This window comes from Amblyraja radiata, chromosome 28 (genome assembly GCF_010909765.2).
Source record: "Amblyraja radiata isolate CabotCenter1 chromosome 28, sAmbRad1.1.pri, whole genome shotgun sequence".
NCBI classification, from domain to species: domain Eukaryota; kingdom Metazoa; phylum Chordata; class Chondrichthyes; order Rajiformes; family Rajidae; genus Amblyraja; species Amblyraja radiata.
In genome coordinates this window covers 34,488,607-34,503,158 of record NC_045983.1, presented here as the reverse complement: position 1 = coordinate 34,503,158, position 14,552 = coordinate 34,488,607, and the positions used below count along the sequence as shown (strand labels likewise).

General features: G+C 46.4%; 1 protein-coding gene across 1 annotated transcript in view; it reads left to right on the top strand.

Moving 5' to 3' along the window:
- The first annotated feature begins 9,669 nt into the window (after positions 1-9,669).
- efcab5 (EF-hand calcium binding domain 5) overlaps positions 9,670-14,552 on the top strand; it is a 55,552-nt gene continuing 50,669 nt past the window's right edge. The window contains exon 1 of the mRNA XM_033045537.1: positions 9,670-11,329. Coding sequence (XP_032901428.1) covers positions 9,786-11,329 — 1,544 coding nt within the window. The 5' untranslated portion in view covers positions 9,670-9,785. The remainder of the gene's footprint in view (positions 11,330-14,552) is intronic.

The following is a 14,552-nucleotide window of genomic DNA, read 5'->3' as shown; positions in this document are numbered from 1 at the left end:
ATTCAGCAGGTCAAGCAGCACCTCTGGAGAAAAGGAATGGGTGACGTTTCAGGTCACGACCGTTGGTCTTGCTAACATTGAGAATACGATTGTTATTCTGGCAACATTCAATCAGATCATCCATCTCCCTCCTGTATGCTGACTCATCATTACCTGTTATACATCCAACAACGGTGGTGTCGTCTGCCAATTTAAAATGACATTTCAGCTGTGAATGGCTGCACAGTCACGCTTACAGAATGAGAAGAGCAGGGAACTGCACACACAGCCTCCAAGTGCTCCTGAGTTGGTGGATAGAGGTCTGCTGATGAGGGAATCGAGGAACCAAATTCATTGGGTCGCGCAGAGACCGTTTCTCTGAGTTTGATGATACGTTTAGAGGGAAATATTTAACATTTTTGATCACGGTTTTTGTCCAGTTCATGCAGATGCAGCTTGGAAACAGGCCGTTCGGCCCACTGAGTCCATGCCAACCATCAATCACCCGTTCACACTAGTTCTATTATCCCACTTTCTAATCCACTCCCTACACATTAGGGGCAATTCACAGGGGGCCAATTAACCTACAAACCTGTACGTTTTTCGGATGTCGAAGGAAACCGGAGGAAACCCACGCGGTCATGGGGAGAACGTACAAATACCATACAGACAGCATCCAAAGTCAGGATCGAACCCGAGTCTCTGGTGTTATAAAGCAGCAACTCTACCGCCGTGCTGCACAAAATATATTTACACCCCAGCGGTATGAACATTGCCTTCTCTAATTTCAGGTAGTCCTTACTTCCTCCCCACCCTCACATCAATCTGAAGAAGGGTTTCGGCCCGAAACGTTGCCTATTTCCTTCGCTCCATATTTTGTCTACCTTTAATATTTTATATCATGGTTTTTGTCCAATTGATTCAGATTCACCTTAAAAACAGGCCCTTCGACCCACTGAGTCCATGCCAACCTGTTCACACTCTAGTTCTATGTTATCCCACTTTCTCATCCACTCCCTACACACGAGGGACAATTTACAGAGGGCCGATCAACGTACAAACCTGCTCATCTTTGGGACCCGGGAGGAACCCGGAGCACCCGGGGAAAACCCACGCGGTCAGGTGGAGAACGTGCAAACTCCACACAGACAGAAACCCGAGGTCGGGATCGAGGTCAGGTCTCTAGCGCTGAGGCAGCGGCTCTACCAACTGCGCCACTGTGCTGCCATTAATCCATAATCCATGGTAGACAAAAATGCTGGAGAAACTCAGTGGGTGAGGTAACATCATAGATACTGCCTCACCCGCTGAGTTTCTCCAGCATTTTTGTCGACCTTCGATTTTTCCAGCATCTGCAGTTCTTTCTTAAACACTCCATAATCCATGTTACTTTTACAACACTGTGATATACTGTAAATGGCTTTTATGAACACGAGTGTCACTCCTTGCACTTTTATTCATGAAAGACAAACCAAATAGCACCCTTGACCAAATGTTCACAAGTTCAGCAATTGAATGGGGCCAGATGCCTGACCTACCGGCTATTTCCAAAATTAACTGTTTTATATCAGATTTCCACCATTTGCAGTCGTTTGCTTTTGAATAAAGAATGATTTTAATACCTCTGACCTTTCTATGAAAACAACTAACTTGGTACATTTGAGCAATAACATTTCAAACTTTTCCACATCACGTGGATCGACATCTGCTGTGCTAATGAAACACAGGAGAAACATACAGTTGACGGTTATTAAGTACTTTATCAGATTTATTTTAAAAAGTTTATTAGGAAGGTGTATGATTGCCTTAAATATGAATGCAACGCTGAACAGGAAAGCACAGTTTATGGAACAATGTCAACAATATAGTTGCATTGCTGGCCAAAGACCAAGTCAGAACAGATTATTATAGATGCGAGTTACCAAGTTACCAAGAAAAACACAACCTGTTTACTCAGTGATCCATGGCAGCTCTGAGGATTGTTGTTAAGATTACATGGAAGCTGAGGTTTTGGGCTTGGAAACCAAACGCGATATCAGCCATGACTCAATGTTGACACTCACCTCTGAATGAAAATTATTGTGGGGTCAAGTTCACGACATACCAGCAAATAATCCAAGCTGGATTGATGCCCCAATAACCAAGGAAGCACCCTCTCAACCTGGACAGCACAGTGTCAGTGCCTCCGTTATCAATACAAATTGGGAAGATGTCGTATATTAGTTACAATTTACCTCTCACTTGCGTTACTGAGAAAATAAGCTAATCTGGACACTGTTATACTGCTGTTTGTGGGACCATGCTGTGAACAGATTTGCTGCCAGATTACAATATGATGCTGACGCCACTAGCTCTTTGAAGTCCTCCCCTCCATTCCCAGACACAAAAACAGCTTCTTCCTATTTTTAACATTTTTAAGTTATAATGTTATTTTTAATTGTCAGCGGCCCATTGTGTTTTTACCATATGTGAGCAAGGCACCGTCAAATTCCTGGCATGTGTATGTACTTGGCTAATATAGTCTGATGGTAAATTGATAAATGTTTTCAGTTGCAAATGCATTGGAGAAGACTAACTGACACTATGAAAGGCACAGCAAACGTGCACGTCCTTGTAGAGACATTCAGCACAGAAATAGGCCCTACAGCCCAACCAGCCAAGATGTTCCATCTAAGCTCATCCCAATTGTCCGCATTTGGCCCATATCCCTATCCCTCTTGTGGGAAAACAATAAACTTTGCAAACGTAAAGGCAAAAAAATGTCTACACTTCTCACACAGTGCAATTCCACTTTATTATTTATAGAAGACACAAGGAACTGAGATACTGGTTTACAAAAAAAACACAAAGTGCTGGAGAAATGTAACAGGTCAGGCAGGATATGTGGAGAACATGGATAGGTGACGTTTCAGATTGAAGAAGGGACCCGACCCAAAACATCACCCATCCATGTTCCCCAGAGATGCTGCCTGACCCGCTGAGTTACTCCAGCACTCTGTGAAACCTCACCTATCCATGTTCTCCAGAGATGCTGCCTGACCCGCTGAGTTACTCCAGCATTCTGTGAAACCTCACCTATCCATGTTCTCCAGAGATGCTGCCTGACCCGCTGAGTTACTCCAGCACTCTGTGAAACGTCACCTATCCATGTTCTCCAGAGATGCTGCCTGACTCACTGAGATTAAGAACAATGTTCTTAATCTGTATTTACACAGTAAACGACTAAAGTTCCTTTTGCTGATATCATCAGTAATGTAAATATAGGTGAAAGCAGTAAACCTACGAAAGGTACAGAAGTGTGAAAACGCACACCTCCAGTTTCAGGTACAGTTTCCTCCCAGCTGTTATCAGGCATCTGAATCATCCCATCATCAACCAGAGTGTGGTCCTGATCTCCCATCTACGTCATTGGAGCGCTTTGAAATGTTTTAAATTGGACTTTATCTTGCACTAAACATTATTCCTTTTATCCCTCATTTGTATACCGTGAACAGCTCGATTGTAATGACATATAATCTTTCCACTGACTGGATAGCACGCAACAAAAAAGCTTTTTAATGTACCTCAGCACAGGTGACAGTAAAATAAACTAAATTCTGGAATAAAGATGAAATTTGGTTAATATTCCATTCTAGATTTACACCACTGTAAAGATATAACTTGGTGAAGAAGTTTTGAATTGAACTTTGCTTTGCAATGAACTAGTAAAATTCTGTTGAAACGATATTGATCAGAAATATTGAACTAGTTTGTCTCTCCGTAGCTGCTGCCTGACTGAAGTATTTTCAGCATTTATTTCAATCGGTAAATCAGCGAGACAGGCATCATCTCTGGAGAGAAGGAATGGGTCGAGACCCAAATGTTTTTGTGTCTATCTTAGGTATAAACCTACACATTCCTTCCTACACATTTATTTTAATAAAATATGCTTCCTGGTTGTCTATATTTTGTTTAGTTCAGTTTAGTTTATTGTCACGTGTACCGAGCTACAGTTTTTTTGTTGTGTGCTAACCAGTCAGCAGAAAGACAATACATGATTGCAATGGATCAATTTACAGTGTATAGATACATGATAAGGGAATAACGTTTAGTGCAAGGTAAAGTCAGCAAAGTCTGATTAAGGATAGTCCAAGGGTCATCAAAGGGGTAGATAGTAGTTCAGCACTGTCTATTAATGAGGTAGATAGGGTTCAAGAACAGCCTCTCCAGAGCACTGCTCTCTGGTTGTGGTAGGATGGTTCAGTTCAGCCAGCCAGCCAACAACGTGGTGGTGGGGTTTAGCTGTTATCCCCACGCCCACCTTGGTAACAGGGTCTTGAGGGTCTGTGTTACCAGCTGTTGATGCAGAACTCACTCAACAAGTCATGCTTATGACACGCTGCGTGAGCGTAGGCTGGTACACCCGATATAGCGCACAGGTATAGAACCACACTGATGCTATCCCAAGCAAGGTCTTGGATATACTGTAAAGGGAAAGGAACCGTAGAGGTGTTTCGCCATTGCTAAGCAACACCTAGACCTAAACAACACATAAACCTAGACTGACTGGGGCAGCGACACGGTTCATGCTCGAGGGGCCGAGGTGGGTCGCGATGACTTCAGATAACGAGTCACAAACAGGTCACAGCTCCGCTCTATGATCTTTGGGTCAGACTTGCGACGCGGCGGAAGGAACGCCTTACACCTGTTCCAATTTTCTGACCAAGGTAAGAATCGCTTGGGGGTTCTCGCCACAGTCTGGCCGGTGGCACTGGTCCAATGCACATGTGTTCACCTCGACAATTCCCACTGAACGAGACCAGGACACGAGTTTCATTAGACCCCCCTCTCCCGTGAAGGCAATCTGCCCGGCCCGGGATTGGAGGGGTGAACGCCGTCACAGAGACAGGTACACAGCTTTGTGTGTGGTTAGATATGCTTCATCCAAAACTTGAACAATGTTATTGAAAACTTTATTTTAAAAGTGTTAGGCTGGACTCCACGTGTTGTGATTGATTTTTATAAGAAATTAATTCAATTTGCGTGAAATTAATTCGGGATGTATCGGAGAAGGGTCTCGACCCGAAACGTCACATATTCCTTCTCTCCAGAGATGCTGCCTGACCCGCTGAGTTACTTCAGCATTTTGTGTCTATCTTTGGGATGCATCATATGTTGGTTTGGGAACAGCTCTGCCCTAGACTGCATGAAATCGCAAGGAGCTGGAGATGTAGCCCAGTCCATCACACAGACCACACTCCCCACCATTGTAGATGTAGCCCAGTCCATCACACAGAACACACTCCCCACCATTGTAGATGTAGCCCAGTCCATCACACAGACCACACTCCCCACCATTGTAGATGTAGCCCAGTCCATCACACAGACCACACTCCCCACCATTGTAGATGTAGCCTAGTCCCACACAGACCACACTCCCCACCATTGTAGATGTGGCCCAGTCCATCACACAGACCACACTCCGCACCATTGTAGATGTAGCCCAGTCCATCACACAGACCACGCTCCCCACCATCGACTCCATCCACACTTCACGCTGCCTCAGGAAAGAAACCGACATCATCAAGTAACTTTTTGACCCCGCTTATTCCCTCTTCTTTCCAACAGCTCAACCTTTCTTCAGACTGAAGAAGGGTCTCGACCCGAAACGTCACCTATTCCTTCGCTGCATAGATGCTGCCTCACCTGCTGAGTTTCTCCAGCATTTCTGTCTACCTTCGATTTTTCCAGCAACTGCAGTCCCTTCTTAAACATTTTGGGTCGGGACCCTTCTTCAGTCTATCTATGTTCTCCAAAGATGCTGCCTGACCCGCTGAGTTACTCCAGGATTTTAAGTCTTTCTCCCACAGGCTAGGGTATAGGCCCCATCTTCCCACCTACATTGTTGTAGACATTGGACTTTTTCACTGGAAGTGTAACTCTACCAAACTGTGAAGCTGTATTCTGCACTCTGACATGCTTCTCTTTGCGTTACTAGTGAGTTATAAAGCAAGAAGATGGCTTTTGGGCCAACTTGGCCATGACAACCAAGATGCCCCATCTACTCTAGTGCTAACTGCCAGCATTTGGTCCATATCCATCTAAATTATCCTAACCATGTACATGTCCAAATGTCTTTTAAATGTTGTTTAAATATTTAACAGCCCCAACTACCCTCTATGGCATCTTATTCCATACACCCACCACCCTCTAATTCCCATTAAATCCTTCTCCTCTTGCCTTAAGCCGATGTCCTCTGGTTCTTGATTCCTCTACCCTGGGTAAAGGACTCCTTGCATTCACTGTATCTATACCCCTCATCATCTTATACACCTCTATAAGATCACCTCTCAGCCTCCTGCGCTCCAAAGAATAAAGTCCTAGCTTGCCCAACCTTTCCCTGTAGCTCAGGCCCCTCGAGTCCTGGCAACATCCTTGTCTATCTTCTCTGTCCTCTTCCCAGCTTAATAACATCCTTCCTATACCAGGGCGACAAAGACTAAACTCAATACTCCAAATGCGGTCTCACATAAGTCTTCCAAAACTGTGACATAACGCCACAATCTCTACACTCAGTACCCTGACTGACGAAGCCTGTTGTACCAAAGAGTCAGGTCGGGGGGAGTTCCCCCCGCCAGGGGTTCCATGTAATCCCGTGCTACCTGCTCCATGGTCGGATAGTCGGGGACTAAACCGTCTCCCCCACCTGGTTTTCCAGGTGAGGAGGGGGCTGTGGACCCCCAGCAGGACCAAAAACAAGACCCGTCAAAGGGCGGATGAGCTCCTGGTGAGCCAACGGCCATCCACACTTCAGTAGAAGTTGCGATCACTGTCGTACACGGCATTGTAAGGCACTGCGCACGTTGATAATAATAATAATAATAAATTTTATTTAATGGGCGCCTTTCAGACATCTCAAGGACACCTTACATAGTAATCGGAATAACATATAATCGGAATATAACAAGTAATAAAGACATCACAGAGACACAAATTAAAAACAGAATTCAATCCAAAAACAGAAAATCAAAAACACAGTGTGAAAAGAGAGCAGCGGCAGCCAAAGCGCGCCAGCGTCCACTCTCTCTTCACGGCAGCCATCTTGGACACAGACCTACAGGACTACAATTAGACAAAAAAATCATCCCCCCACAGTGGGTACCACTGTGGAGGAAGGCACAATGTCCAGTCCACACCCCATGATCACCCCAAAGTCAGGCCTATTGAGGCCACCGCAATTGCCTCTACGGAGGCCCGATGTCCCTGGCCGTTCTCACCGGGTGGTCTTGCCCCGGCGTCGGGAGAGTCCTTTCGGTGGCTGGGCCACCTGGAACGGCCGCTTCCTGGTTGGAGCCCGCGGCTGCCGAAGCCGACAAGGCCGCTCCGGTTTGGAGCTCCCACGTTGATGTTTGCAACCATGATGATGACCAAAAGCCATCTTGCTCGCCTACCTACCTGTGACGCCACTATGTACGTGTACTCCTTGATCTCCCGGCTCTACAACACTCCCCAGAGCCCTGCCATTCACTGTGTAGGTCCGGCCTTGGTTTAACTTCCCAAAATGAAACACCTCGTGCTTATCTGCATTAAACTCCATTGACCATTCCTCAGCCCAGCTGACCGAGGACCTGCTGTAATTTTTAATAATCACCTTCATTGTGTATGGTCACTTGCGTATGCCCTCGTGTATAGTTTGATCTGACGTGACTGGACAGCATGCAAGCAAAGCTTCTCACTGTATGTTCGGTACACATAACAATAATAAACCAATAATAATTGTGTAATTCAAATAAAAATAGAAAGAGAAATGTGGGTTTAGTGTAAATATATGATTGCCCGGTTATTGTATTACAGAACGTATTTGATGGTTTGTGATCCCAGGTGATAATTCAGATAGTCATACATCGTGCAAACAGGTTCTTCAGCCCAACCTGTCATGTTGACCAACATGTCCCATTTACACTAGTCCCGCCTGCCTGCGTTTGCCCAATATCCTTCTAAACCTGTCCTATCCATGCACCTGCACAAAGGTGTTTTAAGCATTGTGATAGTCCCTGCCTCAACTACCTCCTCTGGCAGCTCGTTCCATTCACCCACCGCCCTCTGTGTGAAAAACGTTTCCATTCATGTTCCTATTAAATCTTTCCCCCTTCACCGTAAAAAATTATTATATGGTACGAATGTTAAATTTCCATGACCTATTGCCTACTGCGGTTAATACCTGTGTTGACATTTTACAGTATTGTACTTTAGTGCGGCACGGTTGTGCAGCGGGTAGAGCTGCTGCCTCACAGCGCCAGGGACCCTGGTTCAATCCTGACCATGGGTGCTGTCTGTACGGAGTTTGTACGTTCTCCCTGTGACCTGCGTGGGTTTTCACAGGGTGCTCCGGTTTCCTCCCACACTCCAAAGACGCACAGGTTTGTAGGTTAAGTGTCTCAATACTCATGTCCGAAGAAGGGTCTCGACCCGAAACATCACCTATTCTTTCGCTCCATAGATGTTGCCTCACCCGCTGAGTTTCTCCAGCATTTTTGTCTACCGTAGGTTAATTGGCTTTGGTAAAATTGTCCCTAATGTGTCGGTTTGGGGATTACTAGTCGGAGTGGACTCGGTGGGCTGAAGGGCCTGTTTCCATGCTATATCACAAAACTAAACTGAAGTAAACTCACATGTGTAGGAAGAAGGGTCTTGACCCAAAACATCACCCATTCCTTCTCTCCAGAGATGCTGCCTGTCCCGCTGAGTTACTCCAGCTTTTTGTGCCTGTCTTGAAGTAAGCTCAACCCTGGGATTCCACGTTGCCATAACATACCAAAATCATGAGAGGAATAGATCGGGAAGACACAAAGAATCTCATGCCCAGAATAGGGGAATCAAGAACCAGAGGACATAGGTTCAAGGTGAAGGGGGATAGATTTAATAGGAATCTGAGGGTTAACTGTTCCACACGGTGGGCGGTGGGTGTATGGAACAAGCTGGCAGAGGAGGTAGTTGAGGCTGGGACTATCCCAACGTTTAAAGGGCCTGTCCCACTTGGCGATTTTTTTAAGCGACTGCCGGCATCATTGACTGACGTATCAGGTCACTGAAATATTCACGATGTGACTCGGCGTGATGACATATCGACGCGCGGCGTTTTTTCAAGTGTTGTAACATTTTTTTTGTCGCCGCTGGATTTTGGAATGTTCAAAATCTTTTGGCGACACTGATATGACGCCGGCAGTTGCCGAAAAAATCGGCAAGTGGGACAGGCCCTTTACGAAACAGTTAGACAGGTACATGGATAGGACAGGATTAGAGGGATATGGGCAGGTGGGACTAGTTAGTGTAGATGGGACATATTGGTCGTGGTGGGCATTGGGCCGAAGGGCCTGTTTCCACACACTATCACTCTACGATTCTACTCCAGGCCGACCTTCCTTCCTGCTTTGTTGAAGACTTAGCCGCATGATACTATAAATGGGATGTTTTTATTACGAGGGCCTTCACAATGCCAAAGCCAGCAACGATGACATTAAAAAGAAATAGAAAATGCTGGAGTAACTCAGCGGGACAGGCAGCATCTCTGGAGAGAAGGAATGGGTGACGTTTCGGGTCGAGAGTCTTCTTCAGATGCCATTAACCTGGAAAGAATGCAGAGAAGTGGTGCAGTTGGGCTGGCTGTAAGACTATCACTCTTACACCTGTGTGGTTTTTTTCTTCCAGCAAACCCATGGTTACAATCCTGAAAACTACAGAGATGAAGTGACCTGTGGACCTTAAACAAATGAAAATCAAAGAGTAGTAAAAGAAAATAATCCAGGAGCAGTTGTGAGAAAGCAGCGATGGATAAAGAGGAGGACCAGATGAAACTTGCCTCCGAGCCAAAAAGGCAAAGCATTACCATCATTTCAGAAGGTGAAGCGGACGATGGCAGCAAGCTTAGTGTTCACGCTATGTTTGGGAGAAGTGCTTCACTTGCACCGTCCTCAACAGACAATGATTCCCTCAGCTCGTTGCGCCTGGGGTCGGGGAGGAGTACCTCCCTGGTCCCGGGCATCATCGACCACGTGGAGGACAGTCAGGGTGCCGGAGCCAGTGATTCCGCTATCTCCCAGCTTGTAGCCGATGGTGTCAGTAGTAAATTGCAGCTGGAATCAAGGGACAGCGATTCCTCTGCTCTTGGCGTGAGCGAGAATGAGTCGTTCCAAGGGATTGACAACCGATTGCAGTTCCCGCTCCTGTCCAAGCGGAGCGCCTCCCTGGCGACCAGCTTCATCCGCCGCCCTGGGGCTGATGGCCCATCGGACACCTTGCTGGGCACAAAACGCAGCACCTCTCTCGTCCCTGGGATCATTGACCGGCTGAATGTGGACAACACCGTTGGCAATCTGCTCGTGCCGTCAGCGAGCTCCATTGGACATGCAAGGGCAGCAGATGCAACCAAGTTTCACAAATCCTGGACTGACTTCGGGGCACGCGAGGCCCAGAGCAGGGAGTCCAAGTTCAACAAGGAGGGACAAAGCTCTTTGTACAAGCCCACCGCAGATGAGGCCGAGCAAGATCCAAAAGATGGCCGTAATTTGAGGCAATCTGCAAAGAGACCCTTTCCTTCAGGAAGTCCGGCAGGATCTGCAGAAGATCGGCATAAAATTGGAGAGAGAAAGATTTCCATTTCAACCACTGGACCCAATGTTCAGAGCGTTGTGAGCATAGGTAGAAAGGGTTCCATAGACACCTCAGGGCATTCTTATGTTCACCGCATTGTCAAACCTCCAAGGGCTAGATCTTCCTTCAGTGTACACGACCCATCCGAACCGCTGAAATCCAAGCTGGAAGTGAAGAGGGCTTCTTTCCAGACCTCTCTCATTGAAGGCTTTGTCGTGAGAGACATGAACTTGGATGAACAAGAAGACGGAGCAAAGAACCTTTGGAAGCGAATGTTTGGGCGCAAGGTGGCCAGGCGAGTGTTGTTCCTCCAGGAGCAGAGGACCTTGTTCATGCAGAAGCACAAACGGGAGAAGGCAAACTTGGAGAAGAAGATCCCGATGGATCTGTTGACCAAGGAGTGGTTCGACGAGAACAAAACCACAGTGCAGACCCGCATTTACCTTCTGGAGAAGCTCTTGCCCACTCTCATCCTGGGTCTGGAGAATCTGCTGACGGAGGTTGAGAAGAAAAGCCTAAACGTCCTGGACAAAGCCCATCCTTACTTCAACCCCATCAATTTCCTGGCCCAGTTCCTAATGCGCCACAACCCCAAATACTACAACCTCCCAGAAGATGATGCATACATCATTGGCCTTCAATATGTTACCCAGGAACTGAAAAACTATGTGGCTGATATTAAAGACAACAGGCAGGATTTTCTTTTTCCCATTTATACTTTGTTCTAGTTTATTAATGTAGAACCGTGGTATTCCCCCTTGCATGGAGTTCATGGTAAATATGAATAGGTCCAGGAGTTGGCCATTCGGCCCTTCGAGCCAGCACCGCCATTCCATATGATCATGGCTGATCATCCAAAATCCGTACCCCGTTCCTGCTTTTCCCCCATATCCCGGCAGTGGACCTTCTGAAAGAGTGGACACGGGTGTTCACAGAAAATGGAGAGTATTTGTAACTTCAACTAAGAAGTAGAAACAAAGAACTGCAGACACAAAGTGCTGGAGTAACTCAGCGGATCAGGCAGCAGCTCTGGAGATAAAGGATGGGTGATGCAATGCAACCCGATGCATCACCCATCAGAGGTTATGAGGAGAAGGCATGAGAATGGGGTTAGGAGGGAGGGATAGATGGGCCGAATAGCCTAATTCTGCTCCTGTCACTTCTGACCATACGACCATCCTTTTTCTCCAGAGATGCTGCCTGACCCGTTGAGTTACTCCAGCACTTTGTGTCTACCTTCAGCTAAGAAGCTCCATGGATAGTGGACGGCACGGTGGCGCACCTGCCTTACAGCGCCAGAGACCCGGGTTCAATCCTGACCTCGGGTGCTGTCCGTGTGGAGTTTGCACCTTCTCCCTGTGACTGTGTGCGGTTCCAGTTTCCTCCCATATACCAAGTACGGGCGGGTTCGTAGGTTCATTGACGTCTGCAAATTATACCTCGTGTGTCGGGAGTGGATGAGAAAGTGGGATAACATAGAACTAGTGTGAACTGGTGATCGTTGGTCAGCATGAACTCGGTGGGCTGAAGGGCCTGGTTGCACACTGTATCTCTAAACTAATAAGGGAACACAGTTGCAAATACCTGGTTAACTATTTTATCCCAAAATGTTGGCTAACTAGTTCCACAGTTGGTTCTATAGTTCCCTCCTCTAGCTCACACCTTTCTCCAGCCAACTAGCAGCCTATCTGGGACCCTCCCCCTCCTTGCCTGAGGTTATCCATTGCCGGCTCCGATTTATCCTGTATTTTCTTCCCCACTCTTGGGGAGTTTTTATCCCCACTCTTCCTTCTACAATCAGTTCCGACCCCAAGCATCTATCCATGTTCTCCACAGATGCTGCCTGACCCACGGAGCTGAGGAAATAGGCAACGTTTCGGGCCGAAATCCTTCTGGAAATAGGCAACGTTTCGGGCCGAAACCCTTACGGGTTTCGTCCCGAACCGTTGCCTATTTCCTTCGCTCCACAGATGCTGCCTGACCCGCTGAGTTACTCCAGCACTCTGTGAAACGTCACCTATCCATGTTCTCCACAGATGCTGCCTGACCCGCTGAGTTACTCCAGCACTCTGTGAAACGTCACCTATCCATGTTCTCCACAGATGCTGCCTGACCCGCTGAGTTACTCCAGCACTCTGTGTCTATAAATGCATGTTCAAAAGTTTTGGAGCAGAATTAGGCCATTTCAGCCCATCAGGTCTACTCGGCCATTCAATCATGGCAGTCTTTCTCTCAGTCCGAACCCCATTCATCTGCCTTATGACAATAGACAATAGGTGCAGGAGTAGGCCATTCGGCCCTTCGAGCCAGCACCGCCATTCAATATGATCATGGCTGATCATCCCCAATCAGTACCCCGCTCCTGCCTTCTCCCCATATCCCCAGACACCGCTATCTTTAAGAGCCCTATCTAGCTCTCTCTTGAAAGCATCCAGAGAACCGGCCTGCATGCTTACTTTCATTGACTGATAGGCAGCATCTGTGGAGGCAATGGACAGACAAGTTTTAATGTCAGGAGCCTTCTTCCGACAACTGAAAAAGGATCCTGATCCACAACATCATCTGTCCATTGCCCCCACAGAAGCTGCCTGACCCACTGAGTTCCTCCAGCACTTTGTCTATTGCTGAAAATTCCAGCATCTGCAGTTCCTTTTGTCCAAAATTTGATAGTCTGTTCTCTTTGTAAAGAAACATGGAATATCTTAAGCCTTGTTGAATAAAATGTAACTAAGTCTTTAAAAGTGTACTAAAATATAATTATAGCTAAACAATGTTCTGGACTCTGGAAAAAAATCACACTTTAAATGTCTGGATTATCAATCTCTCAAAATAGCATTTCATTTAATTGTTGATAATATAAATATTTTTTAAACTTTATTCTCATGTGTTTGTTAAAATTTGTAGTTTGCTTTGATAAAGTCTCCACAAATAAAATTAATATTTTTTTCCTCTGGGGTTTGTTGAATATGATAATATTCTTCCTGCTGAGAGGGTCACCTATCTTTGGTCAGAGGGCGGTGAATCTGTGGAATTCTTTGCCACTGAAGGCTGTTGTGATCTTGTGGGTTTCCTCTGGGTGCTCCAGGTTTCCTTCCACATTCCAAAGACGTGCGGGTTTGTTGGTTAATTCCACTGTGCCAATTGGTGCATGTGATAATAAATGTAACTTGAACTTGAACTAATAGAAACATAGAAATTAGGTGCAGGAGTAGGCCATTCGGGCCTTCGAGCCTGCACCGCCATTCAATATGATCATGGCTGATCATCCAACTCAGTATCCCGTACCTGCCTTCTCTCCATACCCCCGATCCGCTTAGCCACAAGGGCCACATCTAACTCCCTCTTAAATATAGCCAATGAACTGGCCTCGACTACCCTCTGTGGCAGAGAGTTCCAGAGATTCACCACTCTCTGTGTGAAAAAAGTTCTTCTCATCTCGGTTTTAAAGGATTTCCCCTTACCCTTAAGCTGTGACCCCTTGTCCTGGACTTCCCCAACATCGGGAGCAATCTTCCTGCATCTAGCCTGTCCAACCCCTTAAGAATTTTGTAAGTTTCTATAAGATCCCCTCTCAATCTCCTAAATTCTAGAGAGTATAAACCAAGTCTATCCAGTCTTTCTTCATAAGACAGTCCTGACATCCCAGGAATCAGTCTGGTGAACCTCCTCTGCACTCCCTCTATGGCAATAATGTCCTTCCTCAGATTTGGGGACCAATAAACCAATTGGAACCAGATAGAGTAAAGGAAAAGATATAGAGTGCAGAATATAGTTCTCAGCATTGTAGCGCACCAGAGACAGGTTGGTCGGGACCAGTCAAGGAAGCTGCTTTATCCTGGACTGTGTTCAGCCTTTTGAGAGTTGTTATAGCTGGTCAGAGTTAATAAATTCATAAGTGATAGGAGCAGAGTTAGGCAATTCGGCCCATTCAATCAATGCTGATC